The following is a 19,882-nucleotide window of genomic DNA, read 5'->3' on the forward strand; positions in this document are numbered from 1 at the left end:
CTTCCCGCACAGAGCGACCAACTTTTTGTAGCCCGCTGCTGTCATGCGGGATCGTGCGACTCATTCAGTATAACATGTGTGCACAACGGCGCTCTGAGGAGTGGGAGGCCGTGCACACTCGAGCACATGCACCGTCACACAGATTTGGATGTTTTGGACTCGAGAGGAATGTTGAAGTCCGGCCAGATTTTAAGACAGCTGTGTCTCCCCGAATCAGAGGTTTTCATGGACTGTCCATAACAAGGACTTGACCTTTGACCCAGAGCCTTTCAGCGCTGTGTTCCCTCTCTCTGCTCCTTCGTCTGGCCAAAACGATGAGGACGCATTCCTTCTTCGACTGCTCATTCTTGGAGTTCACGTTTGTTTTCTTGAGCAGAGGGTCGGGTGGGATCGCGACATGCTGTAGCCGATGTGAAGCCAACGATGGTAGGGGCGGTGAGTGTGACGGAGATACAGCGGTGGGTGAAAGCCCTCCAGGAGGGGAAATCTGAGCGGAGCTTTTTCGACGTCTTTGCAGAATCCCACGTCCTTTTTTCCTAAAATACTGAAGTTTAAAGCCTCAGAATGAGAAATGCATCTCATTCACCGATGTCTGTTGAGTCAGCGTCGGGTGAGGCTGAAGACCACAAAGTTTGAAATTGAGCTCTTTATCTCTGCTCGAGGCCACATTAGCCGCTAATAGCATTAAACACTCAAATCTCCAGTTGCATTGTGGGTATTGTGTGGGCATTGGGTTTTGGCAAGGAAAGAGAATGTATGTGATAAAAAATTTGAATACCTTCTTTTTTTTAAACTGTCCCTTTTGCCTCCAACAATGGTATAGGAGTAAACGCTTAATAAGTAGAGACTCTTTTCTCAGTTCTGGTTGACCTGGCGACACCTTTGGTTACCGGTGGTAATGCAAAGAAGTCCCACAGTTGCCGACGACACATTTAATCAATTCTTGGGAAAAGAAGTGTACCTTACTTTTATGGCCGTTATGGAAAGCTGCTGCCTTTTTGGAAATCACGAATGCGCCCAAATTGTATTTGTGCTTCCTCTGACACAAATACCACCTGAATACTGCGCCATTACGCCACTGACATGGCAAAACTGCCACAAAGAGAAGTATAACGATTGCAAGTGCAGCACATGGCTAAGACAGAACGAAGATCTCACTTGCCATGACGATGGTTTCCTGTTCCCACAAGAGACACAATAGCAGTTGAGAATTAGACCATAAAAACACCCAGAAACGTCCCTCCTCCGTGTCAACTTGTGATGTAGCACCTGCCATAGTACAGTATAGAGGGGAGTGAAGTTGTTTCTCAAGTTTTTTGTGTGTGTCAACACACAGGCAAAAAAAAAAAAAGCCAGGTCAACCACATGAGCCAGCAGTCAGCAGCGCCTGTAAACCGATCCTCAGAGTCTAAGCACATCCTCTGTGCTGGGGTCCCTTTTCTGCCAGGCTCTGACACACAAACACACACTCGTCCGTGCACACACACTCGCATTCCTCTGCAGGCTCTGCGAGGGGCAGGCGCAGAGTGTGTTGAAAAGCTTGGAGCTTGTTCTTCGAAGTGAGCGTCTCTCTCTCTCTCGCTCTCTCTCTCTCACTCTCGCCCAGTCGTTAAGTCAGAGCGCAGAGGAGGACTCCAATGCAGAGAGACCAGGGGAGGTCTGACGCCACCATCCCAGCGCTGCACCAATTCTAGATGCACAGATCGATAAATGCGCGCACCCAATCCGGCTTTTCCATCCGCTGCGGGAGCGTACGGATTTGTAACCAAGCTGTCACACTGCCAGACATGTGTACAACTTTTCCCCGCTGAGGCAAGAACTTAAAAAGGGGGCTCTGCAGATGCAGCATGGTCCACTGTAAGGATGGATGACACAGGCTAACAATGCACCTCGCCACTTTTCTGACCCAGCTCTAAAAAAAGGGAACAAATAGCCAAACGAAGAAGGACCTGCAGAAGAGACAAGAACCCGATTCGCCTGCAGCTTTGACCCCCAGGCTCCTACCATGCGGTGGTACAACTTCAGCCGCCACTTGTTCTCCCTGGCAGCACTTCTGGTGATTGTGAGCTGCGGAGGAGGGGAGCAGCGCAGAGGGACGGATAGCAGCAGCAGCAGCAGCAGCAGCACAGGTGGCAGCAGCAGCAGCAGTAGCAGCAGCAGCAGTTCTGGAGGAAGTAGTAACCGGCGCCTTCACAAGATCCAGCATGGCCAGTGCACCTATACGTTCATCCTGCCCGAGGGCGATGGAGCCAGAGGGGGCTCGTGCAGGGAGGCGAAAGCCGGCGGCCCGCAGCACAGCGGCAACTCGCTCCAGAGAGACGCGCCGCCGCCGGAGCCCGAGTTCCCCAGCCAGAAGATCCAGCAGCTCGAGCACATTATGGAGAATTATACCCAGTGGCTACAGAAGGTAAGGTGGTGTGGGGCGGGGGGCAAACAAAAGCGACCGACAATCGTCAAAAAGGAAACGAAAATTCAACTGCTTTATCGTCACATCTTCGTAATGACGGATCTAAACAGGAATGCGGTTTCAGTTTTTGTTAAGCATGTTTGTAACAACCCGACAATAGACCGGAGCCGGGCTCTTCAGAAGTGGTCGCGCCGGCATATGTTTGTTGAGATATTTGTGTTCCCGTGGGCGTGTGTGGTCTCCGCAGAGTGTCAGTTTGTGGCTTCACAAGAAAACTTGTTTTGGTTTCTGGGACGAGGCTCTCAGACTAAAAACGGGGGCCGCGTTGGTGTTTTCTCCTCGCTGACACGTTGTTTGTCAGAAGGAAAGTTTTACGCGCTTTAGAGGTTGAGTTTTTTTCTTTCTCTTGTCTGGATGATGCTCTGTCCTTGATCTCATAAAAACCTGTCAGAGGCTGTATTTCTTTATTCCTGATCATATGTCATAACACAGCTTCAGTCAAACAACAAAATGGTATCTCGAAGACAGAGGTTCATTTGAACCCTGCTGTTATGTAACTGTGTACATTATCTGGGACAAACTTTTTGTTCTGGATGTCTCACAGCTGTCTGATTTATTTATTTATTTTGGAGGGGAGTTTTTTTTTGCCTCCACAGACCGTCTGGTACCGCCGCATCTCCTCTCGTCTGTCGCTCCGTATCCGTTATGTTCTCCTTTCCATCGCTCTATTTTTTATTTGATTCTTTTCCCGAGTAAAATACCCTTTGAGTAAATTTCACAGATGTCCGTTGGAGTTGCGCAGAGCGCCGGCCACAGAGCAGAGGTAGTTATGTGTCAGTCACCCCATGCTCTCCAGTGGGCTGTCTCTTTAATGGCAGGAAGTCAGAGGGAGTCCCTGGAGACGCTTAGAGGAAAAGACAGAGAAAGAGAACGCTCACTCTATTTATTCAAGTCAAGGACATGTGAGTGTAACTTGAAAATCCAGACTCCCATATAATAAAAAAAGAAATAAAAAAAAAACAACCTCAAACCCGTTTCATTTTTCTATTCCTTTTTTTTTTTTGTTGCTGTCATAAAGTAACTCCCGTTTAATGACTCTCGAACGACCGAATCGCAACGTATTTATAGATGCGGAGGTGTTTGCTTTGTTCAAATAAGGCTTCGTTGTAATGTTAATGAGCTGCGAATCATCGCGAGGCCGTCACTGATATGGCTTGGCAGGCACTCTGCTTTTCTAAGCTTTGAGACTTTGTGTCTCCAACGAGAGCGAGACTATCTCGCTGAAATGAATACATGAATCAAATAAACAAACTTCCCAGATTGGGCGAGGAACCGGCTCCTCCACGTCCAACAATGTTGTTCTCGAGGAAGATTAGCAGGTTCAATCTGATTAATTGCTGAAAGCTGATGGTTTATTTATTTTTTGTCCATTGTAGCAAACGCATGCGCAGATAACACGCGGGTGGATTTGATGGATTGCGGTGGGACCGGGGAATAAATCAACTTGACCTTCATCAATACCTCGAGTCTATAAGTTAGCAATCGGCGCACCCTCCCAAACGCGCCTGCTTTTCATTTGCCCTCGGTAAACCTTTCTCTCCTCAGGTCGGAGGAAATGGTCGTTCCTCATGCAATTACGAAGGCGTTGGTCACCGCGTGTTACAGCGAGATGGTGATTGAGTTTGTAATTTAGGGGCTACGGTGTTGGGAGACATTCAGATTACCTCTTTAAACCACAAAGCAGATAGAAACCCAAAAGACATTGCATGAGAGGTTTTTTTTGGAGTTTGCAGGGCAGAAGCAGAAAATATCTGCTGATAACAATATGTGTAATATCATGTTATCATTGGATTGTACATAATATAACAAACTTTATCTCATTGAGGGGAGGAACTCACTGCATATGCTGTATGGCGAGGTTATGGCTGAAGGAAGCTGCAAAAATATGCCCTTTTTCCCTTTTCAAAATGCTTTTTTATTGATGACTGTCAGCGCCAGTTCAATATTTGAAGTCTGTAAACCTGTGTGTGTTTCCGCATGGCTCCCAAAAGCGATCAATGTGTCAAGAAAGGCCAGGGGTGAAATAACACCGGCTTTATCTTTGCTCACTGGACCTCATCCGTCTGTGATAGTACAAGTGATACTATGAAAACACAACGGCGGCGTTGGTAGACTGAAGGTCTGACTAATGAGACCTCTCGAGTAACTCTCTCCTCAGACGTCTGCCATCGCCACCAGCCATGCCTCTTTCCTTGACGCTGTGGAGGCTTGCTGGACCGCAGACATTTTTCACTTGCAAAAAGGAAAATGATTTCATTTCCAATGTTGAATGCCTTCACAGAGCATGCGATATAGCAATAGTTAGAGGGTTGTATGGATAAAAAAATAGATATACCCTCCACGGGTCTGAAAATTAAGGTCACACATTGCCCAATTTTGAAAAATCCCCAAAAAGTGAGCAAGGGGCTGAAGGATAAAACCACGGCCACTTCCATAAGACGAAGGCCTCGATGAGGTGTCGGCGTCTGCAGTTGCTTGGAAAAGAGTGGTGTGCTGTGGGGCTCTGGATTTGGTGGATTTACTGATTATCAGACAACAAATTAGGCAAGAATTACGCAGGCAGTCCCTCCGCCCCTTCCTCCCAACGTTTAGGGACTACTTTACCGGGAGGAGAGTGTGCAGCAGCTTCAGAGACGGGCCGTCATGGCTGTTAGCAACTTGAATTCAGCCTGCACGAACCCACCCGCCCTGCATGTCCAAGAGTGTGTGAGCAAGGACCCAGCCCTCCTTCCCGCTCATTTTCTGTGACCAGAGTATGAAAACATGGTGGAATTTGGAGAGCTACTGTGAGCTAGCTATCTAGCGCTGAATTAGAAAAATTAAAGACCTTAATGCTTCATTTGCACACTCTTGCCCCAGTGTAGGACAGCAGAAAAGATCTTTCACTTCATGATGTACATTAGTCCCAAACAGTCTATCTCACGGTGGGCTGTGCAGGATTTTTTTTTTGAGCCATTTTGAACCATGAAATACTTTTGTTCTGTTTGTTGTATCATTAAATTTCCATCTTTAAAAAAAAAAAAAACACACGTTTAAGTGTGCAGTTACTCTTCAAATTCCCTGGATGCATGTTTTGTTTTGTTTTTCAAAAAATATTGGACGTACGTAATGAGTAGAAGATTAGCACAAGAAAATAATTGGCGTAGACAGTTCAGAGGAGACACTTAAACACACAGTGGTAATTCAGCCTAATTGCACTGCATGGGGGAATGGAGGGGGGGGCGGGGGGGTCGACATCAGGATGCAGTTAACATTTTTCATTGGACAGAAGATTAAGTGTCCTGGCCAGTCCTATCTTAATCTATCTTAATCACACCAGCGTTTTTTTGCTTCTTCTTTTTTTTCTTCCCGCTTGTTGCTCCAGCTTCTGATGAAAGACACTGGACGGAGGAGAGCGTTCCAGAAAGCACTACCGTGCCTCGGTGCTCAGTCCAGTGCGGGGGGTAGACATAGAGAGAGTGATGCAGCTAACAGCTGTTGGGGAAGCGTTTCAAGTCTGAGATCTTTCCTTCCTTAACCCGAGGTAGAGTATATGGGCCCTGATAACATTCCTGACCAGTCAAAGGTTACTTGTGTTTGTCCAAGAATTACCTCCCTGTCCGCCTGCAGGGCGAGGAGGCTTCACTGTCAGCGAGGAGATGCAGCGGCAAGACAAGCTACTTCACCACATGAAACAATACCAATTAAGCTTTAGACGTGGAGGATCTTTCTCGACCGCACACGGCGCTTTGGAAGATGAAGGCTTGAAATGACAGCAGAAAAAGAATCCATCAATACAGTGCGACTTTGGGCTGTTCCAGGAAAACGTTGGCAATCGTTGGCGAAATCAATCAAAAACAGTGTTCTTAGATTTGGCGAACAAAGATTACAACCCACATTTATGCACTAAGTCAGGTCAATTTTATTTATGGCAAATTTGCCTCAAGGGGCCTCAATCTCATTTAACAAATTGCGTTTTAAGTTGCCCAGTTTTTCTTGGCCACAATTGACTCACAATCACTTCCCTCCTTTTCTTTTTCTTTTTCATTCACCACGTGAAACCATCCAAACTACACATTGTACGTCACAGATCGCAAACGCAGCTCTGTTAGACCCAGATCGCACAGTGTTACAATCAATGAACGTAATATTTGTTCCCAGCCTAAAGACGCCTTTAGGCTGCTGGATTTAAAGTCTACATGCCCTCATTGCTCTCCTTTGGTCTTTTTGACTTTTGGAACAAACTGAAGTTGCAGCTCACGAATCGATGGCAGCAGTCAGCAAAGGGAAAGTAGTTTAATTGTGTTCCTGTTGAGAGGTAAATGATGAAATCAATGAACTTTGAAATATGTCTGTTTGAGATGAAAGAAGCCAGGAAACTTTTAGCTTCACAGGAGGAACTATACCTCCTGAAATTTACTGACCCAGGGCCAGCAAGAAGTCTGGCATATAACCCCAAGTACAGCTGTACCTTGTCATTTCTAACCTTGGTCATGGATTACATAAATGAGATCTATATAGTTGCTCCTGCATTGATGAGCTTAAGAGGTGTTACATGTGTTACCGTTAGAGCTAACTGTGTCCCCCAGGTCTTTCTACATCTTTCATTTTCAACGGTAGTCCCGATTCCGTACCTGATATTTAATATCGATAGCTATTTAAATGCCTTTTTCTCTCTACCGCGAGCAATATAAAGATTTCATACAAAACCCCTATTTTAATAAAAGCCAAACTTCTTAAATATCAAGTTTTCTTAGGATTTCTAGCTACTAGAGCTTTCCCGTAATATTGCTAAGTCTGTAATGTGCTAAATTGTCGAAATTAAACCTGAGCAATTAGGAATCGAACACCATGCAGCTTTCGGTAGTTTTTAGACACTTTCCATCACGACCAAAAGTAGTGTTGAGTTTTGAAACAAAGCTGAAGCCACAGGTAGTGAGTTTACTAATTGGTGTGGTGCGCTATTATTTTTAGCGCCTGTTACAAGGCTGCTGGGTTTCTGTTGAGCTGAAGGACAATGGGGATCACTCTCCAAGCGGGGAATGGATGGGTTACTCAAGATGAAAAGGAAAAGGTTGCATGGCTTCAGACGAAGCACATTTCGAGAATACCCTTTTTACTCCTCCAATACGTCAAGGCTGATGACCATTTGGCCAAGATAGCAGTTTAGCAAGCCAAATTGTGTTTCTGCTGCGGGGAGTGAAAGTAATAGATCATGTCATTTCCCTCCTGGTGGAGACAGTAGAAAGTGGTTGAGAGCAGTGTTTCTGGAGGAGGACGGCCTCAGCCAAACTAAGCTGTTGAACCAAGGGAGGGGTGTCTCATCCCTGTGAAATTCCCATCATTCTGCCTCTCGACGAACATCAACTGTGCTGCAATAACAGTGGTTTGAAAGGATAGAGCGACATGTGGGCAGCAGCTTGTTTCCCTTCCATACAGGGAGTTCATAAGCGAAAGGGTGAATATGTTTCTCTACTTAGTGCTATCAGAGGGCCACACAGCATGCCTGGGGATCCAAAGAGAAAGCTATCTATTTTAGGGGTGACTGCCTCTATGAGTGTTTATTTTCACCGATAAGTTGGGCCAAAACTAACATTCGGATGATGCTGAAAGGCTAAGAAATGCTCGGAGGAATAAAGAGCTCTTCCTTCCTGACCCCAAAAACTTGTAAAAAGGAAACTATGGAAATTGCTGAAGGACACTACAATAACAGCTTCCACAAAAAAAAAAGGTTGTCTCGGCCGTATATACTTGGCTAAAAGCGAAAAGGAAACGGAGCCCTCTGCGTAGGACGTCATGGGAATAGGAAAAGACATTACGGCCGTGACACAGTATTTCCACATGGACGTGAAAACGGAGCCCAACATTGTTAATGTGCCTGATTTTGAAGAAACGGGGTAATTAGTAGTTTTGTCACGCTCAATATGGCGAGCCACTTTGTTTTGAGGCCCCTCTTTTTTTTCCAGAAACCATATTTCAGTGCAGCCGGTGGCCCTAAACATGCTGGAAGTTTTGATATTGGGCAGGCAGGTTTTGTACACCTATATGTCTCTTTAAAGCTCAATAAACGAAGAAAGAAAATGTTTCTCCCCGTCTTGAATCCGTCTCGTTGGTTCTTTTTCCATCACTCAACGGAGTGAATCGCTCTCTGGTGGGCACTTTAGAGGGGATTTATTTTGTTTTAATTATAAGGTTATACATTTGGCTAAATGCGCGCAGGATTTATGATATCCCTTCTGAAAACATTGTTGCTTGAAAGCTTGTAGCTTGGCACCCACTGATGCCTCTGTGAAATATATAGAGAGCTTCCTCTGATGGTCTGTGTTTCCATGTGTGTTTCCATGCGCCCTCGAGTACACTCATCCCAGCAATGTTGCTAATTTCTCTTCATTTGGTTTCCGAAGGTTTTATGAATGCAGGTACTCAGCAGCGTGTCTCTCATGTAGGGAAGTGATATATTTTAGCTGCGTTGATTGTTTTGTTTTGTTTTTTGCAAAAAATGTGCGAAACATGCGATGAACCCAAAATTGACAGATCAGCATTTCTTTTCACTGGCTCCCTGCAACATGCATTATCGTTTCACATCTGTTTTTTAGTCTCCACCGACTCCAGAAGGAAATATCTGACTCTTATGCTGCGAAATGTTCAACTGCTAGTTGCTAATTTTCTCTGTTGTACGATTTCAGACTTTTGCATATTCCGATTTTCTTGATTTTCTTTCCTAACCCCCATTAACGTTTTGCAGTTAAGCTCCGTCACTGATTACTCTGAGGAGCTTGCATAGGAAATAACTACAATATACTGTATAAAGTGTCTGATTAAGTGAAGTAGTACCAAAGGTTTTCACGGTTGCTTCTCCCCGGCTTTTATTTTGGACTCGCTGTTGTGACAAATTGTAAACGTTACGCCAGGTCAAGAAATATCAGACTGAACCACCGTTTAAGCGTCTCGGCAGAACAGTAAAAAAAAAAGAAAGAATAAAAAGACACTGATGAGAGTCATGAGAGTGAACCACAACATTTCAGCTGCAGGCCTTAAACCCAAAACGAGCCGCAAGACGCTCAAAAAGAGCTGAGCGGAACGGCAGAGTCACCTGGTAATCATCTGTGGGTTCGTCATTACAAGCCTTGCACACACACACGTGGTCATTTGATCTATTCTTGATAGATATAAATTGATTATAACAGATTGCATGTATTGTGAATGTGAGTGCTCTGTAGTGGTATTGACTGTGGCATTTAAATATTTTCTTTTAAAATGAGTGGAACAAGAGCAAACGCTTTATTCTAAGGAATGAGTATCAATAATATTATTCCGGGCAGGCAAGTGGAAGTCGTCTGTACGGAGAGTGTAAGTTATGGTCTGTGAGGCTGCCAAAAAGGTTCACGGCTGTATCTCTGCCGCTGCTCAGGCTGAGCGACTGAGAGCCAAATATTAGATAGTAATAGGTTAGATGGAGCGAAACATTAGACATTATAGTCAATCTGAGCGTGCAGTTAGCAGGCGAGCATTGTGGCGTTATCGCGGCCTGCCGCAAATCACAACTGGGTTTGAACTTGTTTCGGTCCCAGAGCCGGCTGTTATCATCTCGGTTGTGTTTTTGTTTTATAATGACTCTCGATAAACAGAGCGGATGATAATATTACTCACCCGTATCTGCTGCTATTTATTTTCCTCCGGGCTTTCAGGTTCACGCAGGTTGTGAGCTGTAAATCAGGGTTTGATGAAGGTCGAGGGAACTGAAACGGTACGAAGCTCGAGAATTGGAGCCGCACGCAGCGGATACCGCGGGATGAACACACAGTGTGAATTTACTGTAACGTGTCAGGCGCTTTTCTTTTTTCTTCTGCTTCGCTTTCAGGGAAAGATAACAGAGAAAACATGCATGTCTTGTGTTGCCGGTTTCTGACAGGGAGCTGGAGAACAACCTGAATTCACCGCAAGTTGTAATGCTCTCTCACTACGTGTCTCGTTTCATGTTCATCAAATCTTGAAGTTCACCGTTAAGTTGTGCCGCACTCAACTTGTATCGCCATACGCTTTTTCCTGCTGAGTCCGAAGTGGGGAGAAACATTCCTGAGGCCTTCCCCGCATGCGGCCTCTGGGGTCGACTCTCCCCGCGGCGTCTCTTTCGCTCGCCCCCCACCCCGACAGATGTTGCTTTCTGAGTGGATGTCTTTGTCTGTCAGCGCCGGGGAGCCTTCCAGAGGACAGAACCGAATTCACCTTTTATTTATTTCATTTTTCGTTTTCAGCCCCCGCGGATTTGGTGTTGCTACGATTTCAAATAGAAGGAAAACAACGAAAGGAATCGCGTTCGGCCGGTTGAGGGAGACGCTTGAATGTGAGAAGTTCGGCCTGCAGAATCAGCCCGAGTCGTGGAAAACTAATGACATGAAGCGAGTCAAGTCGAGAAAAAAAGAAAGAAAGAAGGAGACAGTGACAGGGTGCAAGATACTGGGTGAAAAATAAACCGCTCCGTTCCCCCACAATGGGGGCTAGATAGATGTTCAAATGACTAATGGTTGGCTCCACGATTTTTGTTTAGTTCTTGTGGCGATGGGATAAGAGCCACTCGTTCTTAAAGCCTCCGTGTCCCATTACCTCACTTATTTATTTAATCTTTTTTTTCCTTTCTTTTTTCGTTCTGTGGTGTGGGTGAGAGAGGAGAGTTAGTGGGTGAACATCGTGGGATGTATTAGCTTGCAACGTAAGGCAAACACATCATTATGGGAGACAGTCTGGAACTAAGCACAACGGTCCCGTCTCTGCTTTCCGTGGGCGGTTTTTAACAATTTGGGGTGCTAGGTCTCGGTTTATCGGTCAATTTAAAAGCTTTCATAGAGAAGCAAGCAAAATACGGGGACATCGGGTTTTTCTATCTGCAGAGCAGCCATGAGTCTCGCGATAATTTCTCTATATAAAGTCTCTTTATCTTTCTCTCTGTGCACCAGATTGATGCATTTCACTTTAATATGTAACTTACAAAATGTAGGGCGAATATTCCAAAGATGTTTCCCTGTACAGAAATGTTTGCTTTCGTTTTTCTTTTCCTTCAACCCCTAATTATATAGATTAGCAGGAATGTAGTAACTGATAGCATTGCTCTGTTTTTTTTTGTATGTGAAAGTGCAATAACAAAATTAAATTAAGCAATTATTGCGTTTCAACGTTTGCTAATGATTGTGCAGACGTAGCCTGAAGTGCTAAATGAAGTGGGGGAGGGGCTATAGCATGGGCACACACTCCTACAGGCACGTGTACGCCCACAGATCTGAGTGTACGTTCTGAAAACACACTCCTGCGCCTGCCTCGTCCGGGCCCCGCGCCAGGCTTCTCACATTCAGCACCGGGGCCGGAGTTGGCTCGGAGACCCCGGATTGTGACACGGTGAAAGTGTGTTATGTGTCCCCTCCGCTGTGTTAAAAAACAACACCCTTCCAAACATATTACAGAGCATGTCAAAGGTCCTCATAAAAACCAATTTGCAATGCTTGACCTTGTTTCGTCCTTCGTCCTCTGGGCTTGCCGCGCTTTTGGTGGCCGGCCCCAGTCGGTGATGTCACAGCAGGTGATCAGCTGATGGAAAACACCTGCTGCGCTCTGGACGCTGCATGCTTTGATGAAGATTCGGACTGTTGGGATACACACACTTGTTGCCCGTTACCAATTTCGGTGCCTGGAACAGAGGGTTCAGCTGATATTATATTTACCTTTTCTATTCAAAATCAATATTCCCCACTGAGTGGAAACCAACTCCTAAATCCGATATTATGAGGCTGCAACGCGTCACTGAGTCTGGGCCGCACGAGTGACCTTAAATCTAAAAGAAATGGTTCTGACTTAAACTTCCTTGACTTGTCTTCAGGTTTCCGTTTTAAAAGCAATCCATCTTGATATTTGACACCTTTGGCATCCGCTGCCTTGCTCGTTGGCACGCTTAACGCTCTAAATGGCGGGACCGCTTCAACAGATCGGTAGCTTGTTGACCTGAAGCAATGTCATGAAATGTTCGCCTCGACTGCCACATCAGTCAGACGAGGATGCGACGTCAGGACACTAATTCTCAAAGCTCAAACTCTTTGTGTGAGGCGAACGGCTGGCTGAATTTCATCTGATCCTCGCGTTGCTCACTATTGATTTCTAACAGCGATGGAAAACCGTAAATCCCGTAAAGTATTCCGACAGTTATCGCTCCTCCAAAGCACAAGTGTGTCACGGTAGCCGGTAGACTCGTCCTGATCGGGCTGACGTTGACCCCACAGGAAGTCTCTTTTAAATCTGTCATTGATCGAACAGATGGATGTGCTTTTTTTGGGGGGTCTGTGTTTACAACCGGCTCTCGGTGTTTATTTAAATTGACTTGTTTGCAGAGGTTCCGCTTTGGAGAGGCCGACCCTCCGGAGGCCTGTGTGTTTGTGGATTTCTGCATGTGTGCGTCACTCTTAATGTCCCTTCCTGCACGCGTGGTCGTGCATGACATCGTTTGACGTGCACACGGGTCTGTAGTTTGATGAAATGACCTCCAGCCTAACTGATGCCCTGTTGAAGGTTCAAATAAGATGTTACTTAGTCCGGCTGGGAAGAGCTCGTCACATTTTGACTGTAGCATGCATCTGATGCACGTTTCAAACCGATGAACAATGTCAGAAACGGACTTCCTGTCTTCAGTTATGTCCTCACTCAACAGTGAGTGTCCCTACACATTTTTGCTTGATTCATTCCCCCTTTTTTTCATTCAACGGACAAACCACGTTTTCACATTTTCGCAGCGGTCCACGTCGTTCTCCTCCACGCTTTTTAGCCGACATGGCTGAGAAGTCCTAAGACGTATCTAAAAAATAAAAAAAAACCGGAAACATCTAAAACACCATGAAAACTGAGAAAAGAGCATCGGATTGGAGTCAATAGATTCAACCACTACGTCCGCAATATTTCTCGCCCCTGAAGTACACGGGACTAACTGGATGAGGTCAGTTGTCCGTTGGTGTTTGGTGGAGATGTGCTTTGTTCATGAGAACGGTTTATGCGGTGGAGGTCTGTGAGATGTGCGAGGATGTTTTGCTCTGTTGTGTTGACATAACGATCCCCAGTTTGGTTGCGCTCGGTTTTGATCATTTGAGCCGTCCTCTGCTTTTTACTGTGTTTACTCACTCATCTGGTGCACTTCAGCCTAACGGACGTAAAAATAAATACACAGAAACCTGGGCGCGGGGAAACAGGCCAGCGATTACACATCCTGCGTGCTTTTTCTTCCCTTCTGCGTTATGTCGAATGATGCCGTAAATCTCCCGACAAACGTACGTTTGCCGCGCTCGTTCCAACTGATTTCAGTTGCATGACTCACAAATATATTCACCCGGCGGCTTTTCTAGGAAAAGCTGTATCGCAGCAGACTATAAAGACACACAAACGTGCGTGTTACCAGCGTTTGAATCCATCATCGGCTGAAGGCCAGACAGCAGCAACTGTTTCTAATGCCACGGCGGCGGCTGAAAAGTGTCTGTGAGCTGCGCTTTATCACTAACAGCAGCATCTACTTTTCCTCCTCTCCTCCAGCCGTGGTGAACCCCGGGTCAGGCTGAAACGGCTCCATCTGGAGATGTTAGTCTGGCTACCGCACCTCGTCTTCCCGCTCATCTCCTCTTGTTTACATTGAGTGTCGCTTCTGCATCACTTAGGGAGAAATGTAGGCCTCGACACACACTTCATGCTGCCTTAATGCACCAGCATCCACACTTAAGGGTGCCCCATGTCTCCACCATGATAAATAGCGTGGTGTAGGTTGGCCACTCGCAAAAGCAACAGTGTGAGAGTGGAAAATGGCTTGGCGTGAGTAACATTATCTGGACCAGATAGCGATAGCGCCAATCCGTCTTTAGAGATAGAAGCAACGCAAAGCAGAGATCGGGGGGCAGGACTCAGGGAGATGGATAGATAACGCAGAGCGGCAGAGTCGGTGAGGAAATGTACTGCGCGGCTGCGGTTGCCGTCCACCGTGGTGATTGTAACCCTGGACGGCTGCAGCGGTGGTTTGTACGCTCCGGAGGCCTCGCTTAATGGGATGTTGGGATGAAAGATAAACAAGGCTGTGACGTTGAAGGAAACAGCCCCTGTCATTAAACGCCCATTCGTTTTGATTAGAAGAGACACCCAGCTTGATAGATAGTGGTGCTGGCAAGCACAACTGAAGCAGGTTTTTTTTTTTCCTGAAATGTTGCCCGGCTCGAAAGGTTTTTAATACGCAACAGTGATGTTTCTGTCGATGGCTGGGCTTGAAACAAAACATGTCTTTTTGCATCTCCCGCTGCAGCTTCTTGGCAGAGGAATCCCCCGCTGCGATGTTGAGAGGGTACACTGGAATGCTATCTCGAATATTTGGACGTGAACGCCCTCCGTGGGATGGCGGGTTTGCGGTATCCCACCTTCAGTAAAAATGGGCAGACTGACATGGCCTGTTGTAATGTATTAAAGCCATCATAAGGGACTTTCCTGCCCCCGGTGTGTCCCAGAGGACAGGTTCCCATGCAGGACAACACTGCGTCACAATACCCACAGTCTGCCCCTCTGCTGGTGCTCGCTGTTCAAGAGATGAATGAGCAGGTCCCAGTTTGTTTGCTTGTTTGGGTTTCGTACACATTCCCATGCCTTGGGTGAATGCAAGTACTTCCTCTCCCATACGGCCAGATACGCATAATTAATTGAATTAATTTTTGGGTCCACTTTGACATCAGAGAGCAGAGAGATTGTAACCGGAGGATTTGTGAAAATATACATTCATGCTTAAATTGAACCCCACTGTATTTATTTCCCTTCTAACGTGGAACGAAAGCCACGAGAAGGCGAGACGATTGCATCTGCTTAAGGTTTAAGTCCAACTTGACAGAAATATATGATTTAGTACAGCGTTTGAAGGTCAATGGGCTCCTTAAGTACTTTTCTAGGAGGGTTACTGCTCCGTCCAAGGGGGCCAATAAACAACAGTGTGTAAAGCTGTACGTCCAGTGGCTGCTACGCAATAATATCAAAAGGATACCATATTTTGGGTTCAGCATCTTACTGTACAGACATTACTAATTTTGTTCTTGACGAGGCCAGCACTAATTTGAGGATGTGATACATTGAGACGTGCATTGGAGTCATTGACAGGTGACATCGTAATTGAACAGTTGGCCCAAATGCAGATCCACTTCCTCTACAAAACATCACAGTCTCTGCTATTCCTTTTGTTCATGACAAGCCATTTGAAAGCTACACACATCAGATCTAATTGATCCTGCTGACAGCTCCCAGTCTCACCTTTAGCTGCAGACTTTATCGACCGTATGAATGGAGTCACTGAGAGGGTTTGAAAAGCAGTCAAATCGTTCTTTTCAAACATCAAAAGTGGCATTTCATGCTTCATAAAAATGAAATACATTATTTGGCCGAGTAGACTTGACACAAGCTCAAGTTGCAACATGTTTCTTTTTTTTTTGTTGGGCTAACTCACAAAATATGTCTTGATGAAGCTTATAAAGTCTAAAAAAGTGACGCAAGCTAACGTTTTTCTTCTGCCCTTGATTTTAATGGGGAAAATTAGGTGCAAGGGTGTTGGAGGTTTTCTTTACGGGGATACTGTCGCAGTGACCTTGGCTTAAAGCCTATACAATATATTTTAGTGCTTTCTTGCATGCTTTTTTAAAACCTTTTTTTCCTCACTATCATGCATTTCTCTTGAGGGATTTGAAAGAAACGTCCACATACGTCCATGTCTTGAGCACTATGTTCACTGGAGTGATAAAGGACTCAAGTTCGAGGCAAAGCGAGCTGTCCGTCTCTTAATTTTGACGCTGGGAAAAAGTTCATTCTTTCCATGACTTTTGAGATGACTTGGCTTTTATCGTACGTATCAGAGACGTATGGAAGACGTCCTCTGATTGGTCTCGCTCTGAGGCTTGGAGTTCATCACTGAAGGTATGTCTGGTAGACAAAACACTGTCAGAAAACGTGAATTCAAAAAGTCCTCGAGCGAAAAGCCACATTCAAGTGGTGGGATTTCCTTTGGTGATGATACGTTAGTCTTCGTTTAGGACCAGGCTTAGCCCAAAATACCGAATTTGTGTCCGAGGGAAAAACTGCTGGTCATAACATTCAAAAGCTAACTGCCATTTTCATGTTTTGAAATATGCCATTTATTTTTCCAAAGAGGACTAAAACAGAAACTGAACATCAAGTCCCTCTTCAGTTCCCAGGGCTTTGATATTTTGGGATATTTGACCTCATCCCAATAAACATTGAAATCTCAAATTTCACTCAACTGGAGCCACATTTCTGCCAATTTGTGTTTCTCGATCGTGATTTAGCACCACGTTCTTTACATTTCAGTCCGACTGTCTTGAAATCCAGCCTTTGTTATGTCATTGTGGTTTTCTATTCTTGTAACTCAGTAAATTGGCCTTTTTCAAAGCTCTTTAGTAATTCGAGGAATTCAACACATCTAACTTCACTTTTTCCACTCTGTTTCCACCGTTTGTGGTTCAGCACTGGATAATGATGAACAAGGCCACGCAGGTTGCGCGTATTTGACAAAATTAAAATGGAAAATCGATCGGGCCGTAAACATTTGACCTCAAGTTAGGAATTCTGAAAAGTTTTTCCAGAGAAACAACCATGACAACTCTTGACAACTCAACTGCTGGCGCAATATTCTCACTTTCCTTCATTGTCTGCCCTGTTGACAAACCGTTGCGACCGAAAACCTTTGAAATGGTCGGCCTCTGATCCTGCCAAACGATTTTGGGCACCTCCGAGTAAGCGCAATGATTTAGACCAGTAATTTATACGGAGAAACGGTTGGTTTGTGTTTCAGGTTGTGTACACAAGGCTCATTATGTCCCTTGGAAATGCACCACCGAAAACACTATTGACGTCAACAAAACGCCATCTTGACAGAAAGACAAAAGGACAGAAAAGAAGAAAGAAAGATTTCAAAGGAGAGGAGAAAGGGGGGGAAGAGGTGGGGGGAGGCTGGCGAGGGGTTGGCGGTATAGCTGCGTTGTTTTTCAGATGGCAGTCAATCTTTCTGGCCGAGCGACGTCCAGATCAACAGTATTAAGGCAGAGCAACAGAGACGAGGCGGGGGCTGGACCACCCACCTCACTGCAGACCCCCGGTTTCTGATATTTGACCATTTGCTAAGCTACATCTCTCAATGTTGGCTTTCCAATCTTACACAGCACATATACTGTCTATAGGGATGAAGATGCCAGATTTACTATTGAAAATGTGGTTTTGATTCTGGAACAATGGGACCTTGATTTCAGATGGCGGTGGATAAAAAAAGCCTGTTTGTCTTCTAGCAACCATTGATTCAGCCAAATGTAAATAAAACTGAGGCTTCTATCATCTGCATCTCAGGATGCACCAATCTGACTTTTTGACTTTATGAGTTCATTTTCTTACAGGGAAGGCAACATCAGCCTTGACACATGCATTGCTTTCCTCCATTTGGTAAACCAAATACGACAAATAAATATGTCAATATGAATTTACTGTTCTGTTCATGTGCACCAGCAGTTGCAAGTAACCATAGAAATTGTTGGCGTAGCAACCGTGAAATACCTCCAAACATCATTTTTCATCGTATCTCCCTCAGCTATGAGGTCTACCATCATGCTGCTGACACATGACGAAACACAGACGTGTATTGACTTGATTGTGATATTAGATCCAGCTATTTGAGTCAGTATCGGCCCGTTATCAGGATCGGATCACTGCATTCTTAGCTGTGGCTGCCTCGCTATAAAAGCCAAGCTAATGGTCGCGATATGAGTTTGTCAAAAACACTATTCTCTGACATATAATAACTCAAATAATACATTGTGAATGCTGTATTCGAGAATGGGGCTTTCTTTAACAAAACTTGTAACCTCACAAACTAATCTTTAGTTGATATTATTGTCCAGTTAAGGGTTTACCCAATGAAGCAAATAGCAAAATACTTTTCTGAGCATTGTCTGGTCTGGAGTGCCTTGTAAAGATTGCTGAGCTACGATTGGAGATCTGCAATTTGGGAAAGATGTGAGGGGACTGAAAGGTCAGTTGATCAAACCTTTCATTTAATTTCACTAAGGCCTGGGCCACATCTGTTTGTTTGTTAAATTGTCTGTCTCTCTTTCTCTCTCTCCATTCCTATAAGAGGAGAAAAATGTGGCAGCGATTGAGTAAACGCCTGGGTGTTGACCACCGGGGCGAAGGTGACGGAGGTCAACCGTGAGTTCATCCTGAGTTGTTACTCACCTGATCTTGACAGAGTTTAAGACTTTGTGTCTTCAAACTTTGTCATGGTGGATTTAAAAGCAAACAGGCCCCTGACTGAGTCAGACATCTTTCTGAAATGTGCAAAGAGGTTGCCCATATCTGTTAATATACATTCTGGAGAGTGACAGGGCAGAGAGAAAGGGTAACACCTCCTAAAGCCCCGCAGGGTGAATTATAGGCCAAGGTCTCAAAGAGGAGTGTCAAATTCACGCTCCGTTGTCAGTGGGCGATAAGAAGGCGTGAGTGAATCTGCTGCCGTTCAGTCCAGGGTGGCTTGTTAAACTCCAGGAGGTGCTGATTTTGAGGATGGGTGGCGGCAGGTAACGGCCTCCCAGCGCCAGTCCAATAAAGTGGATCGAAATGGATTCAGGCCTGAGCGTAAAGGATGCATCCCAGAGTCCCAGGAACACCATCACGCCCTCCACCACCACCACCACCACCCCACAGCCCCAGACAGAGATAAGCAGAGATGTGACAGAGCTACAGCACTAAGTGTCTTATACAGTCCAGACCCGCTGTTTTCTGACTCTCACAGAGTCTCTCAGCTCCGCCGCTGTTTAGAAAGAGATCAAGACCCCCCCCTCTCAGAATGGCTAAATGGTAAATGTCAGAAAAGTGGTAAACATTTGCAGTAATCTGTTAAAATGAGAGCAGGGAGTAGCATCTTTTAAGGGATAATCCGGGTCTTGGCTCTCAAGAGATGGCAATTTAGCAGCTGCCCCGTGATGATGTGCAGAATGTGTCGGGGCATGTCAGCTTTGGGCCTCCCCCCATGAACACTTGTCCCTCTGCATGATGAACCGTCTCTTTGCTCTTAAAATTGGCATCCCGCTGCAGGTACACGCTTCACGTCGTGCAGCTTGTCATTTACGTTCTCGGCGTCCCGAGGCAGCTCGTTTAGTGGTTTAACAGCCGGTTGTACCTCATAAAGTGTCTAAGCGGACCAGTCTGTACGCGCAGTGCGCCGCATTTTGAGGGTGCAGTTAAGGTACTAATGGATCGCCATCGTCGTGATGGCAGGCAGCATCGTTGGCGATGTCGCAGGTGGTCCACACGAAGACAGACTGTGCCAAACACACCACCCTAAAACCTTTATGCCTCTGTGTAAAGTAGCACTTAGGGAAACATAAACGT

General features: G+C 45.5%; 1 protein-coding gene and 1 long non-coding RNA gene across 2 annotated transcripts in view; both read left to right on the plus strand.

The window, feature by feature from the left end:
- The first annotated feature begins 1,619 nt into the window (after nt 1–1,619).
- Nucleotides 1,620–19,882, plus strand: part of angpt1 (angiopoietin 1) — a 48,684-nt gene continuing 30,421 nt past the window's right edge. Inside the window, exon 1 of the mRNA XM_068575438.1 lies at nt 1,620–2,407. Within this exon, the coding sequence (XP_068431539.1) occupies nt 2,006–2,407 (402 nt within the window). The 5' untranslated portion in view covers nt 1,620–2,005. The remainder of the gene's footprint in view (nt 2,408–19,882) is intronic.
- On the plus strand, nt 5,580–6,674 carry LOC137785229 (uncharacterized). Its single transcript, XR_011077465.1, has 3 exons — nt 5,580–5,645; nt 5,832–5,990; nt 6,077–6,674. It is a non-coding gene; the product is annotated as an uncharacterized lncRNA (long non-coding RNA).

This window comes from Clinocottus analis, unplaced genomic scaffold (genome assembly GCF_023055335.1).
Source record: "Clinocottus analis isolate CAN_PGR_092001 unplaced genomic scaffold, fCliAna1.0.p SCAF_14, whole genome shotgun sequence".
In the NCBI taxonomy this organism is placed as follows: Eukaryota; Metazoa; Chordata; class Actinopteri; order Perciformes; family Cottidae; genus Clinocottus; species Clinocottus analis.